Source organism: Paralichthys olivaceus, chromosome 14, assembly GCF_024713975.1.
Source record: "Paralichthys olivaceus isolate ysfri-2021 chromosome 14, ASM2471397v2, whole genome shotgun sequence".
NCBI lineage: Eukaryota > Metazoa > Chordata > Actinopteri > Pleuronectiformes > Paralichthyidae > Paralichthys > Paralichthys olivaceus.
The window spans coordinates 14,377,211-14,398,066 of NC_091106.1; the positions used below are offsets into that span (position 1 = coordinate 14,377,211).

Sequence of the window (20,856 nt, forward strand, 5' to 3'; positions counted from 1 at the left end):
AACGTTTTAGAAAAAGGTCTGAATTGCTATTTTGAATTATTTTATAGGATAAATGACAGAGCTCAGATGCCTCTTGGTAATATAAGTGTTGTCTAGTGGGCTAGATAATTATATCCTACTTCAGCTAAAAGAAAAGCTGGGCTGCATTCAGGTTCCTTAAAACTGTAAATAGCAATATTTGCTGTACTCTTCTCACTGGGCTCCATCCTGCCCTCTTCATAGGACTGTTTGTATTTTTAGTCAACCACCACGGACAGTGTCAGTTTACAATAAGCATTTTGTTAAGATGAATTCAAAATGAAAGTCATCCCCTACTCAGCAAAGAAACTGTATTCAATTTGACACTGACTAGAAGGAAATCACGTGTTTGTTTACTGAATCGTGTATTTGACTGTGTGGTACAGTCAGCCACTCACAGGAGGAATTTTTTGTCCATTTAAAGTAGTTTTATAAAATAATATGCTAATTAATTGTTGGTTCACAATGTCCTTCACAAAAAATCACAACGCAGGAACAGTAAACAATAAGAAAAATTGGGACAGACGTGTGCGGAGGGGTCAATGGCCACCATTGTTCAAGACACGACACGTTCACGTATACACTCACAGAGACATCGAGGTACCTGCGAGAAACCACCAGGACAGAAAGTGTGTGCTAATTATTGCATGCTCAGTTTATTTGGACTTGTTCTCAATTTGAGGCACATCAATCTTTTCCCCGGTGAGGAACTGCCAGATGCCTCCTCTGTAGTTCTCATTTCCCAAAGCGTACAGGAAGACATTGAAGGTCGGGGATGTCTTGGCGAGGATAGGAGCCATCTGCAGAAACACACGGATGTTAGCGTTTTAAAAAAGACATTGCGGAGAAGTAAAAGATTCTAAAAATGTTATCAAGGAAAATCAGCTGATGGTATATGAGCTGCATTTCAAACTATATACATTAATATGTTTGGATTATGGTGGAATTAAACTGGAGAGCATCTGTGCACATGTATTTCTCAGTTGTCCTTACCATCCTGAGCTTAGGGGAGACCAGGGTTGCGTTCTCCACAGCAGCATAGAAAGCCAGGAGGCCGTAGGGGCCCCAGCAGAACAGCATGGTCTTAAGAGGAGTGTTGGGGTTGAACTGCAGTGGGGGATGTATAGAGAGAGAGAGGTAGAGTGGGGGGGATTAATGGTTACAGGAATGAAAAGTGGAGAAAAGAAAGAGGGATTGAGAGAGAGGATCAGAACAAAAATGAATAGTTACCAATCAACCATAAAAAGCAAAGGAGACAAAAAATGCCTTGTGCCTCAGTTTCTTTTTTTACTTGGGGGCGAATCACACGCCAGGGATAAAGTCTGGGATAAAAACAATATCTGTGTTAAGATAATTCGGGCTCAGCGAGAAAACAGAAACTGCCAGTGAGTAAGAGGCAGGTTGTTGTAATCCAGGGGTCAAAGTAGACATTATTCTGAGTGAGAGCGTAGGCATGCAAAGTTTAACCCTTTAATGTTCAGTTGACTCCACATAAAAGGCTTTAAGGTTGAGAAAAAATATATTATACTGCCTGTCTTACATTCAAATTAAAACACTGATTACAATGTCAAGCACGGAAAACCAAAGAATACACTCGTCGAGGAAGCTAAACTCTTGCAGTCTTAATAATTTTTTTGGGGGGTCGGTGTCGTGAGGTGTCTTCAAGGGATAAAAACTCTGGAAGAATCGGGTGGTCGGGTGGAAAGCAAAAGGAACCACAAGTCACTGGCATGTTGATTCCTGATTGTTGCTGCTAATTTACTTTTTCTTATTTAAAAACATGAATGGTTTGGACGGTGTAGCGAGTCGCCCCTCTGGGATTTAATAAAGCTGTCTGAATCTGAATCACACACATTTCATGGCTGCACCTTTAATCATATGGAAGATATTCTGCATGTTTTGTGCATTTTTTTAATACACATTTCACCCTGATGTATTTGACGTCTTGAGAAACTGCAGGACCTCCTCTATAATTTAAAAGTCCTGAAGGTGAGGAGGAAAACTGTCAGACTGGGCTTGCACTGACAGGCCCAGCAGGAGTCTGAAAAAGACAGGCCAGGGGTTTCTTTGAGAATAGAGGAAAATCAGACACAACCTCTAACCCTGTCTACCACATTTTTATGACATAGCGTGCACGTTTTGTGCTTGACATTGGGGCAATCAGGCCTTTAGTCATTACATAATTGCGTTGTTGTGGTGGAGCAATCGGTGTCTCTCCTCCGCTGCCTTTTCATTTGGAATGAAAGCGTTGCTGGCTCACTCAGATGAGTGTGAGTAATGACCTTACGCAATGTAAAGTGAGGCAACCTGATTCGGCCCCTGAGGAACTCCTCTACTGAATTCTCTATTCACAGATACATTGTTCTCTTCACTGCAGACCAGCTACTGTCCGCATTCCCTGGCCGAAGCAGGAGGTTTTCCCCCTGAGGCAATGACCTATATACTGTGTGTTACAGCCTCCACACCCCCCGTTCACTGTTTTCTGTTGTTGTTACTCTGAAGGACCACGTTGAGAGAGTTGTGCTCACGCGAGGAAGGGATGAAAAGGTTCACAGTGTTTACATGAGCTGCATTGTGTTTTTAAGGATTTGCGCATTCGATTTTAACTTTTCTGCTGCCAGTTTCTTGGATTTCAGAGTGATTTCTAAATTCCTCTGCATAATGCATGTAATCAAATTTGGGTTTGAAGTAATTGAAGCAAAACTCAGACAATCTTCCTCTGCATTGGCATGTAAACAGAAAATTATGAAAACTCGACTCTAACCCTCACCTTGGGGTTTCCAGTCTTCTTGAATTTCTGTGCAATGGATTGGTAAGAGGACATGACAACAAACACCTGGATGGCCATGTTGAAGACGCTCATCGGAATCAAGTAGGACACATAGTTTCTGTTGAAGGAGAAATGAATGAAAAAGGTGTAAGAAAACCTGCTTCCACTTGTATCACATCTGTATTTATCTTGATAGCATGGTGAGGAGTGGATGCATGGCTAAATTACCTGTCTCCTTTGGTGTAGTCCAGGGTGCAGCAGGTCCTGAGGGGCTCGTAATCGTACTCTCCCCAGCCAATGAGCGGCATGGCGGACCAGAAGGCGGTGAAGAGCCAGATAAACACAGCCAGGGTGATGGCACTGCTCCACTGCAGCTTTGTCCCTTGAAAGCACAAAGTCAAATCATCCTTCGTGACTATTTTAAACACCTCCAGCAAAACATGGATACATGCTTGACATATATATATATATATATATTTTAAGGTGTCAAACACCACTGTTCAGTCATAGCAGGGCTATTACTTAATCGTGCAATTACAGAGTTACTTGCTGAGCTCGTTAATTAGTGGGAAAGATGTAAGAACAGCTCAGGTGTTGAATCCCTTCCCTTCCCCTCATATCCTGTTACCAAGGATGGCTAAAAATAAAATAGCAGTGGGGCTGATGGGGGAACACAATAATGTCTCCTAGGCAGCTGTCTCATTAAATGTTTTTAGTCAAGGCATTTAGATTTTGCCGTGGATCTTGCTGACCAGCTGGCCTCTTCAGAAGTAAGAGGTCTTAAGATCAGGGGGAAGACAAAGGACAAAACCTGTTCAGTGTACGCAACGTGTGTCTTTGTGTGTGTGTGTGTGAGCCACAGAGGAGGGACAGTGGGATGATGTGTTGGCTTCTGTCGTGATTCAGGGACTGAGGAAGGTGTTGACTTACTGGTGCAGTACTGGTGGTACCTGTCCCAGGCGATGGCGGCGATGAAGTGGATGCTGGCGAGAGCTGTCACGAAACCCTGGAAACCGTGAGTCTGGCATCCTTCAGAGCCATATGGCCAGTACCTGCAGATAGAGACATGTGTGAGTGTGTGTGTGAATAGACAAGAGTATTTAGCCACCAACAAAGAATGGGGATAATTGCTCCCTAGCAGCGTGGGACCAATAGAGATTGTGATCTTGACCAAATACACCAAGAAAACCTTCAAGCAGAGGCATTTAAGACCATTGATAAATATATTTTTTAAATAACAAAGGGAGGGTATACACTACATATATAAACACACACACACATGTGTATATGGCCTATATATATATATAAATAATCCCTGAATAGTGAGCGCAGCAGCTGTGACCTGATAATAGCTTGAAAATCCTCTGTATCTGCACATCAGGCTCCAGCAGTGGACTGACCCTCCCACCCTCCACCATTACTCCACCATCTATCGATTACATACAGACCCATAGGTTGATTATTCGCCTGGAGCACTGGTATAACCAGCTGTTATTATCCCCACCACGGTATTGTATTTACCCAGATCAGACCTTGATATTTTTTTTATAATATAATGAAAGCAGCGGCCGGTTGCATCGCTCACCTCAGGAAGCTGGAGAAAGCGGCGATGGTGGCGTTCATGGAGATGCCCATGTCAGCCATGGCTAAGCTGAACACGAGGAAATTGCTGGGGGTCCTCAGCTCCCTGACTTTGAGGAAAGCAGCGATGGTCACCGCGTTTAGGAAGAAGCCCAGCAGACCTTTGTGCGAAGAGCAAGAGAAAAAAAACAAAACAATTACAAAAACATGAATGGAAATCAGCGCGCACCACGGCGGTGGCGTCACATGCAGCACCGATACGTTTCCAAACCAGAGGGATCACGTAGTGTTTTTAAAACATCGCACTGCTTTTTTTCTCTGTTTGTGCACAAACAACACGACGTGGATCTGTGAGCGTAAAGCTGCACATCCTCTCCTTCCGCTGGCTGCAGTGTGCGGTCAGAGCCCAGGTGGGTTCTGGTCCTGTCACGGGTTAACATCGTATTTGGCTGAAATCCAGCGTAAAAACGCGCACACGCACTCACCCTCCACCAGCAGGCAGGAGCCCAGGGAGAACACATCGAAGTCGGAGAAGCCCTCCGGCAGCGGGTACGAAGACACCATCCTGAATCCGAGTCTACTCAACAAAGTGCAGCTGTCACAGACTTTTCACTCGTCCGCGTCCGCTCGTTTACGATGTGCCTCGACGAGACGAGAGGAGAGTCCCGCTTTTTAAAGGCGCATTTCACGTGAAAAGCATGCACTCCATTATGTAAAGCCCCCTCTCTCTGCGTCGCCCCAATCCGTGCAGGAATGTCTTAATGAACATAACCGCACAAACAGTAACCCTTAATGCGCATTTGTCCGCAATCGTAAAGCCCTCAATTAGTTTGAGCCCCTGCACAACAAAGCCTTTGTGTCTGCGTCCCCCCGGTGAGGAGGATGCGGGCTGCGCCGGTGTCGAGCAGCCGGACAACACTTTGGTTTGGGTGCAGCCTCCGTCTCGCTTTAAGGAGACACAACAGGTGTCTCCTCCCAACACACACACACACACACACACACACACACACACACACACACACACACACACACACACACACACACACACACACACACACACACACACACACAGATAGAATGCTAGAATATATTATCATGGTTCATTGTCCAACGAAATATGCTGTGCATCTCCAAAACTTTATAATATAGGCTATAAATAGACAAGTAATAAGATTATATATATTGACATTATTATATACATTGACATTAATATATTCTTAGTTGATTTGATCAAATAGTGCACGATGATAAAGTATTGCACAGTAAAACAGGTCAAACGGTAAAATTGTACGTTGAGGGCAGTTTTTAAGTAGCTCCAGAAATCTGTGAATCTCATTCAGGTTATTGTATCTTCTGGTTCCAGATCTATAGTCGTGTCATGATGGAGTTTACTTCAATCATGAAGCTCAGTCCACTTGGTTTACTGCAACTGTTTCCTCAAGCTTACATACACTGGACAAAGGGTTAAAATATATATTTTATACATTAATTAATTTACTCTGGTGTATGATACAGGACTCCTGGTTTATTATTCCTAGATTTAGATACTCCAATATGCACATCATTGCTTTGCATCTTATTGATGTAAACACATAATAATAAATGTATCTGATGTATATCAGTTCATTACATAACCTTGTCCATTCACTGATTGATGACACAAAGTGATTATTGTGAATGCACTGCAGAGGATCTTTATTAATCCACTCACCCACGTGGCTGGACTCTGTTTGACAAGTGAATATAAAACTCATCAGGTCAGGATTTGTTTTCTGGACGTCTTCTTTGTTTTGTTTTAAAACTATTGTCAGACACACTGACGTCAAGAGATTAAACTCCACATCTGCCTGAAATGATGAGGGACAAAACTAAATTGCACTTTTCGGAGCTGCAGACACAACATATGTCTACAGGAGCTCCAGTCTAGGGTTTAGTGTGTGATATGGGTGAAATCAAATGTGGTGCCAATTTAAAGTCTGTGTTCCTTTTTAGTTTTAGCCGATCGACAAGTGTGTTAATAACATGAAATCCTGCCATCATGCAGAGCCTCCCATGGATTTGCTATGTTTCAGTTGCGCCATCATTTGCAGCTTTTCATGCCACAGGACTGAATGAGGGGAAACAAGCCGGACATTGTGTGGCTGAGGTTTGTCTCAGTTTGAGGATTATAAGATCAGGAATCTTGTGAAATATAGGTGATCATGCATGAAGTGCTAAATCATATGGCAATGCAATTTGTCATGATCGATACGATCCATTATTGTTTTTATAATTGGACACTTATATCAAACAATATTCAGTATAGTCATTGCAGAACTTGACAGCAGTTTATTTATATGGCCATAATAAGACAAATAACCATTAATGATTTGTAAGATATAGATAAAGAGAAACAATGAGAATACACTGAAATTGTTTAATTTGTTGTATCGAAGTTGATGAAAAACACCCAAATCTCTTTGTCCTGGCTTGACCCCAACATGAATTTAGGTATGCACTTTTTTCTCCCCAGAGATTAAACAGGGTTAAAAATAATCCTACATGTAAAGAAATGGTGACACAAGTAAGCATACATATAAAATGTTTGTGCTGGTCATGTGAGGCCTGTTTATTCCAATGTAACTTCATCATATCTGTTCCATGTGAGACTTTCTGCACAGTAAGAATGACATTGCAGCTCGAATAAAGTCCAGTCCTCTGGTTCAAACGATATAAAAGGGCAGCTTTAATGGCTTCAGTAAATAAGATTATCGTCTTGCAGAGCAATGTGGAATGTATACGTTTTTAACACGAGGGAACATTATTGCTCAACACGTTAGTGGCCTCTGTACAGACCTGCATGGTCCTAAAACCATACATCATGAAACAAGTCTTTCATCCTCTCAGAGGGATTTTAAGTGTTAGAGCTCAATAAAACTAATATTGTAAGGTAATGTGCAGGATGGGTGAGAGGAGAAGCTAATATGTCAGAATGATGCACACAAAACACACAGATGTTGAAGATTTCTAAATTAAGTAACTCTGTAATCTGTTATTATTCTCACTCTCCTAAACTATTTGTGTTGTAATAAAACCCCTGACCCTGGCTCAGCGGTTAAATCTACGTCAGATGTAAAAGTGGGTTCCTGCTGCCAAGTTGTTCAAACAAAGTGTGTGTAACTATTTATTCAGTTGCACACTTTGTGATGCCAGGGGGGAAACACAAGGGACTGGTGCCAAATAACTTGTGTGTGGTATTTACAAGTGCTATAATTATCAATGTCGCCTTCAGGGTGCCAATTGTGCCTTCAGGCTGTGGACTGAGTTAAAGGTGCCTTAGATAAACTACAGCTGCAGTTGACTCCTGGGTAAATTCCTGGGTCAGAGTCACAGCCAGAACATTTTGATTATTTTCATTTCACATTGGAATGTAGTGCAGATCTCTGTCATGACATTCATAGAATCATTTCCTCTTCATCGATTTGTCTACAAAGTAAACGCTCAGAGTGGAACCTGGAATAGTGAGAGAAGAAGGTTTTTATACAGTATGATAAACAGGAAACGTCTGCCTTTGCTTCTGCAGGAAACAGAAAGTTTGCTGGTTGCACAGATCAGGGTCAACAAGAGGATCATGAACTTTGAGGTTGCATCGGCCAAGTGCACAGCAACACTCAGGGCATTTGTTAGTTAAAGGTAAAAATTAAAAAAAGATGGTCCAGACGGTTCCTCTTATGCGAGCACAACTGTATTTATATATGAGGAGTTATTGTTGAACAGAGCACACAAGCATTGATCAGACATAGGAAAGAGTTCAAGCAAAGTTCATGTATGGACTGTTTACCAAGTAAACAGTCCATTTCAAACAGGGAGGTTTGAAACCAAAATCTCAATCTTTGCTTTCTAATAGCGGAGCTACTATTTTCTTTAGCGATATTAATATTCAAAGTCCTCTAAATAAAACAAGGATGACAGTCAGAAAATGAAACATCTGTGGACTGCACAGGCCCCAAGGTAGGAGCCTCAGGCTGTTGTAGGGGCCACCGTGTGGTAAAACGCAGTGCTGCCCACTCACAGATTAACAGTCATGGCAGGGCTCAAATGAACAAACTACATTTGAGAGAAAGAAAAAAATCCAAACATCACAGTGGATTATGACCATTTCGGAAGTGTTTTTCTGTGATAATAAATAGGGACGTCTCTGCACAGCCTATCGGATTCCGGGATGCAATACGCATCCAAATGAAAAGAACGCCAGTCCTCGCTAATCCTTGTATATCCTTTTTATCTCGGGACTCATAGCAGTCTGATCACTATGGGACAGCGAAGCGGTGGGACCAAGCCATGCGGATGATATTCTTGTAAATGAGAGAAAAAAGCAAGTCTGTCTGACTTCAGAGGGCGCAAACTGGGCGCATGTAGCTGCGTATGCGTAAAAGTGGGCCAACATGTTCCTCGTTCTGCTCCTGGGGCTCTACCTGGCCACAGGTGAACTTATCTCCCCAGTGAGCTCCTGTCCGTCGCAGTGCAGCTGTTTCTACCACAACCTGAGTGATGGATCAAAGGCCAGGTAAGCATGGGAATTATTTTATATCCCAAAACACACTGCAGTTTGGTTTGGTTTGTGCGTTTCTTTAGAAGTGCAGGTCTAGTCCTCACACGAGGATATATTTTTTCAGAGAGGTGAACACGTGTACAAAAGATAATTCAGGGAGTGCATGTCGATCCAATTTTATTTAATGCAGGATTATCTCTCAAAGGCACTTTCAACCCTCCCATTTATGCGTTTTTAAGTGTTTGGATGGATTGGGAATGAGTGTTTTTTCAGAATTATCCACAGGATTTTAGTGGCATGTGAACTTTTCATTTAGAGTCCAAAACATGATTTAATTGAATTTAATGGTGTTTTTTTCATTTTCCATTTAATTTCATCGTTTCATTTGCTGTAAAATATATCAATCTGCGTAATTTGCACAGGATGTTGAACATAAATTCACGTGTCTCTTCCTCTTTTAGGAGCGTGATTTGCAATGACCCCGACATATCTCTTGTGCCTGTCGGGTTCCCTGTTGACACGTCCAAGCTGCGGATCGAGAAGACGGTCATTCAGCGGATACCAAGCGAAGCCTTTAACTACCTCTCCAGTCTGGAATTCCTGTGGATGTCTTTCAACACCCTGTCCGCCTTGAATCCGGACAGTTTCCGGGGATTGTTCAACCTGGAAGAGCTTCGCCTGGACGGGAACGCCCTCACCGCCTTTCCCTGGGAATCTATCATGGACATGCCCAGCCTCAGACTTCTCGATTTGCACAACAACCAGCTCACCTCGCTGCCCGCGGAGGCCACCACTCACATTAAGAACCTCACCTACCTGGACCTCTCCAGCAACAACCTGCTGACCCTGCCTGCAGAGGTGCTCTCCACCTGGCTGGCGGTGAAACCAGCGCAAGGACCAGAGAGCTCCAAGATGATACTTGGTAAGTGACACCATGTCACTCATGCACCCTTCATGCACCCAATCCCTCAGCTCCAGGTACTGTCAAAAACTGTGCGTAAAGGAAGTGGTGTTACATTTACGCAGAGGAATGTTCTTGAACAGCTGGATAACAGCTGCTAAGCAACACATCACTTCATCTTATGATCAGTAAATCTGACGATGAAATTACATCAATATCGGAGGAAAAACACATTTAGCAAAATATATTTATTGTTTATTATTATTATTAATAATTCAACATCCATTATTAAGCATTTATAGAAAGTGTTTACATGTTAAATTTAAAACACTATAATGTAGTTACAAACAGATGACATTTGATATTTGATTGATATTTGTCAATAGCTATAACGTCTCCTGACTCTAATAAGTGGAAGTGGAACTGTTAACAAACACTTCCCATTAATAAACATAGCAAAACCTCCTTCTATCTTTTTAAGGCTACATAAAGCAGATATGAAATATATATATGGTGGTTGTATGAATTCAAAATTTTGAACAGATTTTTCTCTCCTCAAGCTTTTAAACGATCCTTCTGCACCAGTTTACTTTAGGACAAAGCTCATATTTTAAGTCAGAGTGGAAAAAGTGAGATTTTCTTTTTGCGTTTTGTTTTCTTTAAATTTTGAAGAAAGATATGCACAACCTTTCTGCATTTCACATCCCACTGCATGTTGAGAAAACAGAGTTTAAAACGTCCTCATCCTCCGAGCAGTGGACAGCTGCTCCACGTTCAGCTGTCCACCTCTCTGAGGACAGGTGGGTTAAATGACAGCAAAACCTGACCTTGACCACAAGACCACCACCATCATCATCATCATCATCATTATCATTATCATCATCATCATCATCATCATCATCATCATCATCATCATCATCATTGCCATAGTCATGGTCATAATGTAGTTTATGAATTAAATGTTAATCCTCTTACTGGATTAACATTTTAACATCCACACCAGCCATCTGCTGGCTGGTCCATCACTTTGCACACAGCTGGATGCTCGTCTTTCCTCCTGTAGCCTCACTTATACCTTCTCCCTCAGGTCTCCATGACAACCCCTGGGTGTGTGACTGCCGGCTCTACGACCTAGTCCAGTTCCAGAAGTCCCCAACTCTGTCGGTGGCGTTCATCGACACCAGGCTCCGGTGTTCCGCGCCGGAGAGCGTGTCGGGGGTTCTGTTCAGTGATGCAGAGCTGAGGCGCTGTCAGCTCCCACGTATCCACACCGCCGTGGCGCGAGTCCGGAGCGCTGTTGGAAACAATGTGCTGCTCCGTTGTGGGACCATTGGAGTCCCCATCCCGGACCTGACATGGCGCAGGACCGATGGACGAGCCCTCAATGGAACAGGTGAGTCAGCACCTCTGTGGATGTGGGGGGCTTTCATTGTTTAGAGCTTGAGATAAGATGCTTTTGTCTGCACTATAGTGCTGCTGTTAATTACACACAGAGCAGTGGAGATAGTCAGGTTGTAAGTCTGACTGACAGCTGCAGCCACAACAGTGAGTTCTGCAACACTAATCACCTGCAGCTGTCTATTTACATGTTTACTAAAGCGGATATTTCTCAGATGCCACAAAATATTTCAATGTTTTCACATTGTCTTTTCTTGTCATCATGTAACAACCGTATTTTCTCTTTTCTGCTGCAACAGTCCAGCAGGAAACGTCAAAGGAAGGAATCACCTGGTCCATCCTCAGTGTCCCAGCTGTGTCCTATCATGATTCAGGGAAATACATCTGCAAGGCCACTAACTACGCAGGGAATGCAGAGGCTGTAATTTCTCTCATTGTCTCTAACTCCCCAAAGCCAGAGGGGAATCAAACCAGTAGTGAGAAGAAGGCAAAAGTCAAGAAATCCAACCAAATAGGCAAAGCTGCCTACCAGGAGAAACTGGTGGCCAGATACTTGGTTCCAACCTCCACCCCTTCATCCCTGCCTGCCCTGGATCCTGGCCTCCCACCTGGGCTTGGTTCTGAGTCTGATCTAGCCAGTTACAGCCTGGCTGACAGAGCCACACCGGGGCCTGCCACCTCCTCCAACCCAGATGCATTGCTGGATCTGGAGAAGACAAACCTAAGCAACTTGGCTGCCAACACCTCGTCGCTGCAGCAAGACCCGGACAGGGTGGTCCGCTCAGTGAAGGTAGTGGGGGACACAGACAATACAATTTCTCTGAACTGGAGAGCCCCTAAAGCCAAGAACACTACAGCATTTAGTGTGTTGTATGCTGTGTTTGGAGAGAGGGACATGAGGAAGATCAATGTTGGGGCGGGACAGAACCGTGTAACCATCGAAGGGCTGGTGCCCAGGACCAAGTACATTGCCTGTGTGTGTGTGAGGGGGCTGATCCCAAAGAAGGAGCAGTGTGTGATATTTTCCACTGATGAAGCAGCCAGTGCCACTGGCACCCAGAGGCTGATTAACGTGATTGTGATCACAGTGGCCTGTATCATCGCAGTCCCACTCACCGTCATCGTGTGCTGTGGGGCGCTGAAGAGACGCATTCAGAAGTACTGGGGAAAGAAGTCCAAGGACATCCAAGATTCATATGTGACCTTTGAAACGCTGTCACCTGGTACAAAGGCCAAAGGGCTTGAGGGCGAGTATTTGAACAGACTGAACCCAGAGGAGTCCAACAGGCTGCTGTCGGCCCGCTCCAGCCTGGACTCTGAGGCCACGGCTAAGATAGAGGGACAGCCCAACGAGTACTTCTGCTGACATCATGCTCCAGCTCCGGCTCCTGCTCCACGCCATCTCCCTCGCACTCAACCACATCCACGTCCCAGCCAACACACTAACATGCATTCACATACCCTTCACCACCCCCACCTGCATGTCCATCCACATCCATACCCCCATCACTACCAGTACTCTCACTCTCAGCGACATCCTGACGTCAGTCCCCCTCTCACCCACTCCCATACGCCCACACGTTGGGATTCCCCCCCACCTGTTCCTCCGCGCTGGATCACGCCACCAACTCCGCCGCCGCAGAGAGCCAACTTCTATCAAAGGACCTTTGCACGCTGCACTATCATGGAAATATCAGTTTAGAGAATATTTAACATTTTAATTCACTTGTATTTTAACCAAACATTGAGGGAAACTCACTGGGTTGTCACACATGTATCCACACAGTTAAAATTATAAGACATTTGACACAGCATCCAAACACACTCATGCTTTAATGTCTAAAAGAATGTTTTTTTTATTACTAAGCCTGTAAGAGGAAACAAGTCAAAAAATGAAATTATTATTGTAATTAATATTTAATTTCACTCACAGGGCCCAGCAAAGAAACCTCTGCAATCTCATCTGATTAAAAGGGAACTCAGCGGTATACATTCCATTGTTTATATCATATATGTACGTGTATGATTTGTAAATATGTTACCTGGATAATGTACACACACATATACAGTTATGTCTGTGCCTCTGTATAATCTGTCATACGTTCTCAGAGAAGATATACACACAGGCATGGTTCAACAACTCTGGTGAATGAAGAAAAAAGCTGGAGCTGGAGAAAGAAGTACATGAAGGTCTGAACTATGACACCGTGTAAATAGCGTGGACATGATGCAAAAATGAAATGTTAAAAAAAATATTTCTACTCCTGGCAATGAGACACATACTGAAATATCTCTATGTACCTGTTTTGTGCCACCTAGAGGCATCATTACCCCCAATGAGATGTAGATCTGTTCATTTCAATTATATAATTTGAATATAGATAAATAAACTTTTATATATACACAACCAGTTAGCATTGCTGTGTGTTTTTACATGTGTCCTTTCAGCTCAACATATTGATCCCACTGATCACAAGGTCTCCATTTGGAAAACCTTGCCAACATAGGTATCATTCTCTCTCTCTCTCTCTCTCTCTCTCTCTCATACCAGAGCTGCAGGATCCAGATCTGACACTATTCAACAATTATTATTTATGATTATGATTATTTTAATTATTATTATTAATAATAAAAATAAGAATAGTAACCATAATTTGAAGGTCACACAACTGGTTTCTCTCTCTCTCTCTCTCTCTCTCTCTCTCACTCTCACTCTCTCTTTTACAGCCACCTCTCTTTTCTCCCCCATTTTATCTATTTCTCTCTAATTTTGTGAGGTCTCCACCTCACAAAGTACCTTGAGAAAATGTAGGTTGTGATTTGGTGATATACAAATGAAATTGAATTGAATATAAATTCTTTATAAAGGGTGTAAAATGTATTTATTGTCAATAATTTAGCAATAAAACACAATTGATTAGTATGAAAAATAACAGTTGAACTAATCAGAAAGTGGTGCCAATTTGAACTGAGTGGGTCAGACGCACTAACTCCTTCAAGTGTCAATCCTTCGTGTCTTTCCTAAGAATTAGAAGCTCTTGCTCAGTGCGCTTCACGGTGCGTCAGGGATTAAGTTTAATAGGCTTCTCTCGTCTCCCGCACTCGACATGTCTTGAGCACGAATGTAGCCCACAACTTCTGGGATTTTTCACGGACTATGGACATAATTTGTTACCTGCTAGTTATAGTTGTGTTGAACATCCAAGCGCATGGAAGCGTCTCTCAATGTTTACACGGGTGCAGCTGTGTGGAGGACCGTCATGGGAGGTGAGACCTGATTTCACGAAGTTCACTGTGAGGCAGAGGTATTTGTATCCTGTTTAACTGTGTCACTGGGTGACTGTGGGTGAAGGAGAATATGTTTTTACTGAAAATTACTGAGTGAATATTTTCTCAATCAAGTCGAGCACTTTTTGTTTCTAACATGTGATCCTAATGACAGCCAACACAGGCGATAAAGCTGTGTGTTCATGAGGCACAGAAAGCAAATGCTCACTTATCCTATTTCCCTTAAATCACATAGGTCGCTCATATGCATGGAGGAGAACGCGTTTGGGGCCATACCAGGGAACCTCTCAAATGATATGACCAAAATACGTATAGAAAAATCTCACTTCACTGAAATACCCAGAGGGGCTTTCTCCAGTGCGCCCTCCTTGGAGAACCTGTGGTTGAACTTCAATGACATCACACTCATTAACTCAAAGGGCCTGGAGGGTTTGGGGAATTTGACCGAGCTGCGCCTGCAGGGGAACAAGCTGCGTTCAGTACCATGGACAGCGTTCGAGGACACGCCGGCTCTCAAGATCCTGGACCTGAAGCACAACCAGCTGGACGTGCTGCCGGAGCATGCGTTAAAATTTCTGCCAGGTCTGACTTACTTAGATTTGTCCTTCAATCGACTTACGGTCATATCAAAGGAGGTCTTTCAAAATTGGCCCCTCTACCAGAAGCTGCAGGGCATGGGCGACCGGGAGGCGACCGCCCTCGGGGTGAATGTCGTCCTGGCGCTGCACGACAACGCCTGGCTCTGCGACTGCCGCCTGAAGGGCTTCGTGGAGTTCATCAGGTCCCCACCGCCCCCGATTATACTGATGAACTCCTACTTGACCTGCTCAGGGCCGGACTTTAGGGCGGGCAAGTTCTTCCACGAGGTCGAGCTGCAGGCGTGTGTGAAGCCGGCGGTGAGCAGCCCAGCCTCCAACATCAGCCTGCCACAGGGCGCGAACCTTACCCTGCGCTGCCTCGCCAAAGCCCGGCCCGACCCCTCGGTGTGGTGGACATATGGTCTGAAGATAATCAGAGGATTTCATGGTAAGAGTGTGACACTCGCAGCGGGTCATCCAGGCACCGGCTCCACTGATATCTTGCGGTAAATTAGATACTTAAGCACACATTTTAATTGCAGAGACCTCGAACCTCTCCTTAAGGCTAGGAGGGCTAAATCTGGATATTGGCCCACCACTGATTCCCTCAAGCTGCACAACACCATCACTGTTGATTAAGTGTTGGAGATTATAGTGCACTGTAGCCTACCTAGTGTCAGCAGTGTTGGGATACTGAGTAATTAAGTAAACATCTGCGTCATTAGACTTAACCTTGTGCTTACTGTAGATCAAGCCTGCAAGTTACCAGTCCATCATAAAGTGATAGAAAGCAGGTTGCTGCAGCCAACACTGTCCACACTCTACAGATAGTAACACAGCTTCTACTGCTACTGCATGTAATCAATATTATCCTAGTTAGATACCAGAGGTATGCAAACAACCGGCTACCTTTACTTTACTCAAGCTAAAGCAATCTAAAGTATATCTTCAATACTAGCAAATAAAAGGTAAACTAGTAAAGTTACTGACTTTAAACTAGTAAATAAATGGTTCATTAATCATTCTATCGTCGAACTCTCAATCATGACAATTTGCGAAAATTGTCAATTGAACTATAATTTTACAACAATTTTGTTCAACACAATTAATAAAAATGAATTTAACAATTAACAAAAGCTAATGCTGAAAAATATCTTTTAACATGCAGCCTCACAATTCACATCTATCTTGACGCTTTTGATGTCCAGTATATGTTTGTGTTATTGTGGCTCATGTGTATGTATATAGGTCATGTTATTGTTCAGCCTTCTACTTTAATAGAGACAAGTGGCCTAAAGCATGGGTTCCCTTTTCTACCTCAGATTATTCTAATGTAGAAAAAAGGACCTATTTGATTACATCATTTATGCTTATCTTCTTTCTTTCTGTGAAAACAGATTGAGTTCTATTCTTTAATCTTGCATGCTCTTTAAACCACACTGGATCCCCTTTTATTTCCTCCCAGAGTCTCAGGAAAGAGTGGATGAGGACACCATCAGATCCCTCCTGGTGATCCCCTCCCTCCATGCTGCTGACCGTGGTGTGTACACCTGCACCGCTGTCAACTTCATAGGGAACTCCTCTGTCAGTGTCCTCCTGGATGTTCTCTCTCCTGACAGCTCCCACCCGTCAAACCTCCCCGGCGTCCCGGCTGCACCCGGGGTTGGGGATGAAAACGTCTACATTGACATCCGCATCGCCAAACAGACAGTACGTGGCATATCCATCGAGTGGTACGCTGCCTTGGACCGTCCCGCAGAAACCTGGTTCACCATCCACTTTGGACGCGCAGATGATAATAAAAAAGAAATGATCTACATCGGCCCCGGGATCCATTCGTACTCTGTCTCTGATTTGATGCCTGCCTCCAAATATGAAATCTGTGTGACCCTCAAGAATAAGACGCCGCGTCCAGGCCAGTGCATTGTGTTTGTAACAGGAAGTGACATCACTGAAATGGAACAGAGGGAGAAACTGATTCATATAATAGTCATAGTTTTAGCCATGGTGCTGGCCGTGCCTATAGGCATGTACGCGTGTACCACTGAAACTAGGTTCTCCTGTCTGGAGGATGTCATGAAGTTCTGGAAGAGCCAGCAGAGAGAGGGCGGCTCCCACGAGATGGAGCGGGAGAGGCAGGGCACCTTCGACAGCCTGCAGGCCGCCAGCGACGAGGGCCTGGTTAAGAAGGAATCCAGTGAAGACAGGAAGGTGAGGAGGAGGTCAGATGACAGAATGATTAAGAGCAAAGCAGACCACAGCAGACTCACAGCTGAACTGTATTAAATTACTGTTTGGTAATTCAGCAAGAAAACATGAAACTGACCTTGTAACAGGCCGATGAATCAGTCTGTATCAATTATCTTAGTAAAAGAGATCAGAATAAATAAATCTGCTGCATCGTGCTGACTTTGATACTGATTTACTAGAATATTAAAAAGAATGACTTTCATGTCTGCCTTGGTTTTAATCTCATCTCTTCCTCTGTTCTAGGCCGGGGAGGGTGTTGCAATGATGTGAATGATGACCATTATGTCGAGAGTGTAATTCAAGAATTACAGTGTAGAGAAAAGTGCCGCAGTTTGCTTCTGTCTGAAATACGACAAGTTGGACGTTTTTGTCATGAGATATTTAAATGTAAGTGATCACACATTTTTAATTGTTGCTCTATATGAAGCCTTTGTGATTGATCTGAGCTCAAAATGACTTTCTTGCTAACCTGAATGGTTTGATTAAGGCTCATCTCACTTACACTGTCAGTTAGTTTGTAAGATTTTTTACTGTAAAATTAAATGCGGAAAGAAAGACATTCTCTTTAACTTGATAATGAATATATCGAATATTTAAGCATTTTGTAATTGGAAACATTTCTTTCATTGTTAATTTCATCTTAAATTTAGTTTTTTGTGTATATGTTTGTGTATGAGGTCATACCATGTGTTGTGGTGACATAGTTCCTTTGCATAGCTGTTTTAATAACAGCATTATTAGTAACAAAACCTCAAACAAAGTGACAAAACCTTAAATACTGTACTTGTCCATTTTATATTGTTAAGTTGCCAGCACGCACGCTTCCACCAAATTTAGATTAAATTGATTTATTATTTAAATCATGTGTGTTTGTGTTTTATCGTTAAGGGCTAATTACTGATGCTTTACCTTGAAAAAAAACTTGAAGGGGCACTAAGTATGTAACTAAAATGGATGTCAGTAGAGTGCCTTTCTCCACCAAGGCCCAGAGTTCACGTTAAATTCAACCGAGTTGCAACAAATTGCACACACTCATGAATATCAGTCCCCTAAAGGTGCCTTATGTTTTTAATCAAGATCCATTATTATTGTCTAAGGAATCAGTGAAAACTAAGAAAACAACCACTCTCCCAATGTTAAAGAAAGTGAAAAAACATCCAAAATTTGCTTAGCGATTTTCACATCCGCACCAAAATTCATTGGGTTCTTCCCTGATCCACACCACGTCCTTCCAGCAAGTTTTGTGGGAATTTGTTTGGTATTTTCTGCATAATCCCACAAACTAAATAAAGGTGATGAAAACGTAACCTCTTGGCAGAGGTGGCTCTGGAGGAAAAAAATTTAAATCTGAAATATGCAGAATCATCAGAATCATTATTCGGCCTTGAGTTTGACACCTAAAAGGTTTAAACAGAAAGTCATCGATATAAACTGGATGTGTGGAAAGAAGTGTGCATAGAGTTTAATTGCAGAAATTGAAGGACCCTGCATTTCTGAAGCTTGATCCATCAGAGTCAAAGTATCTCGTCCTCTGTTAGTTTCATTTAGACCATTTAAGCAATAGGCTTCCTCTATACTCCTTAATTTTATGCAAGTGGACCTCATATATATCTCTTCATTTGATTATGCACAAGGTTACAGGACAAAACCTGTTCACATAATGTTTCTGCATCAAAGTGATCAGTGACACTAGTTCACATGCAGGAACTTATGAGGGCTGAAAATGATCGACAGTTCATAGTTTATGTCGACGCAGGACTGTGTTTCACTTTCACAGTTAGTTACACTGAACTGTAAAGTTTCATTAACGTGTTTAATCCTCTTTGCATCACTGCACATATACGTCACCGTCCTCTACACACACACACCACACAGCAGCCATGCGTCACACATGATCTGTGCCGACCGACCCAGACAGATGGCACATCGGATATGCCTCGGCCAATGGCATTGTTCATTTGACATAATACCCAAACACTGGCATCCTCTCCAATATCCCTTCCTGCCGTCACTTTATGATCAGATCACACAAACCAACCCCCCACCCGTCCTGTCCTCCATCCCCATGTGTTGTCTGCTATGACGCAAAGAGATCACTTCATCTCTGCCCGGACCCGCTTGCATTGACTTAAGATGAGGGTTTTAAACGACTGGCTGAGATTGGCAGCTCTCATTTCTGGAGCGCAGGAGCACATCTGCTTTCTTGCCTGTTCAGATGTGTTTATATGATTTGCGTGTGAAGGGATTGATGTTGCTTTTTGTTGTAATCCTTATCTGCTGTGTATGCAACATGACAATGTTAGTTCTTTAAACACTCCGTCTCAGCTATTTAAGCACAGAGCACATGAATTGTATCTTTATTCAGCCATATCCTGTTTTTCCTCCTCGCACCTTAATGTTGCATATACTTATTTTTTGTATTTAATCCAGGACAGACGTTTCATTTATTTTACCTTTCAGTTCCTCCATTAGTTCAAATGCACGCCAGGATTTTTGAACTCATGCATGTGCATTCTTCTCTCATTCTAAAGCATCAATGCACTTTGCAACTTTCAACTCTGTAATCCTCTATCAAATAGCCCAGTAATCCTGGCTGCCTCTTACATGGCATAATGCATGATCATTTGGGCAGCTCTTCATATTCCCTCATTCCACCTCAGAGCATTAACAGCTTGTCGTCACAAAACTTCTTTGTGTGTTTGACATTTCGGACCTAAAATCTGGGTTTGGTTTCTTAAAGATCCTTGGGGACTGCACTGTGCGTGAAAAAGCAGCACATGTCACATTTGTGGGAAAGCATTTGTACGTATAATCTGATTTAAATTCATGGGGCAGATTTTAATTTGTCAAATAAAATCCACTGTGTGTCATCATGACCATGTGAAAGTTTGCTGCCAGTCGCACACATCTTGTCTGTCCAAACTAGATCAGGGCAGATGGATTGTTGATTTTTCGCCAACGATGCAATATTGTACAAAGATGAACAAGTTGGTCCTTGGATTAGAGAGGGTAATCTGCAAATTTAATGTTTTATGTAACTTTGAAAAAAGTGTGCATGTCTGGCTGGTGTCTACACAAATACCCAGTGAGTGGTTCAGTGTAACTTAGTAATTGGTAGCACTCACACTGACATCAGAGCAAAGGAGGGTAAAGGGGCTTGTATCAGGATAATACATATTTGCAGAAAATTTGCTGAGGTTGAATTTAGAGCAAAAGCAAACAGAATAGGGTTGTGTGAAATTTACATATTCTGCTTGCTCTACTTGAATATAACATGTCTTAACACGAGTTACACCAACTTCTCTCCTCTATTGTGTAAATGCAGATGAACAACAATTAGACCAAAAAACCATTGACACTAAAACCTACCTCAAGTTTGTCTCTCTCCTGTGGTCCAGGCAGCTTTTGCTTTCTCTCCAGAAGAGGGCAGTTCAGTACATTTGCAGACTCATTAAGGAGGTGTTATTCTTAAGGTGTTTGTCTCGTAGGGCCTCCAAGGCAACAGACTATTAACCTTAGTGACCTGGATTCAGGATGTTGT

The 20,856-nt window shown here is 42.9% G+C and overlaps 3 protein-coding genes across 4 annotated transcripts; 2 read left to right on the forward strand and 1 right to left on the reverse strand.

The window, feature by feature from the left end:
• Nucleotides 1-650: 650 nt before the first annotated feature.
• Nucleotides 651-5,327, reverse strand: rgra (retinal G protein coupled receptor a). Its single transcript, XM_020087701.2, has 7 exons — nucleotides 4,855-5,327; nucleotides 4,374-4,530; nucleotides 3,719-3,840; nucleotides 3,017-3,170; nucleotides 2,789-2,906; nucleotides 1,012-1,125; nucleotides 651-818 (listed from the first exon to the last, which is right to left on the reverse strand). The coding sequence occupies exons 1-7, from the start codon at nucleotides 4,931-4,933 to the stop codon at nucleotides 675-677; spliced, it is 888 nt and encodes a 295-aa protein (XP_019943260.1). The 5' UTR covers nucleotides 4,934-5,327; the 3' UTR covers nucleotides 651-674.
• A 3,198-nt stretch (nucleotides 5,328-8,525) lies between these two features.
• lrit1a (leucine-rich repeat, immunoglobulin-like and transmembrane domains 1a) lies at nucleotides 8,526-13,606 on the forward strand. Its single transcript, XM_069538975.1, has 4 exons — nucleotides 8,526-8,915; nucleotides 9,362-9,822; nucleotides 10,889-11,194; nucleotides 11,499-13,606. The coding sequence occupies exons 1-4, from the start codon at nucleotides 8,794-8,796 to the stop codon at nucleotides 12,563-12,565; spliced, it is 1,956 nt and encodes a 651-aa protein (XP_069395076.1). The 5' UTR covers nucleotides 8,526-8,793; the 3' UTR covers nucleotides 12,566-13,606.
• A 630-nt stretch (nucleotides 13,607-14,236) lies between these two features.
• lrit2 (leucine-rich repeat, immunoglobulin-like and transmembrane domains 2) lies at nucleotides 14,237-17,874 on the forward strand. 2 transcript variants are annotated; one of them, XM_069539040.1, is made up of 4 exons: nucleotides 14,237-14,466; nucleotides 14,723-15,513; nucleotides 16,531-17,276; nucleotides 17,559-17,874. In XM_069539040.1, exons 1-4 carry the CDS (start codon nucleotides 14,357-14,359, stop codon nucleotides 17,583-17,585), a joined length of 1,674 nt encoding a protein of 557 aa, XP_069395141.1. In that variant the 5' UTR covers nucleotides 14,237-14,356; the 3' UTR covers nucleotides 17,586-17,874. The 2 variants fall into 2 exon arrangements, with proteins under 2 accessions (XP_069395141.1, XP_019964085.1); XM_020108526.2 differs by lacking the exon at nucleotides 17,559-17,874 and having other exon boundaries at nucleotides 16,531-17,470.
• Nucleotides 17,875-20,856: the final 2,982 nt, after the last annotated feature.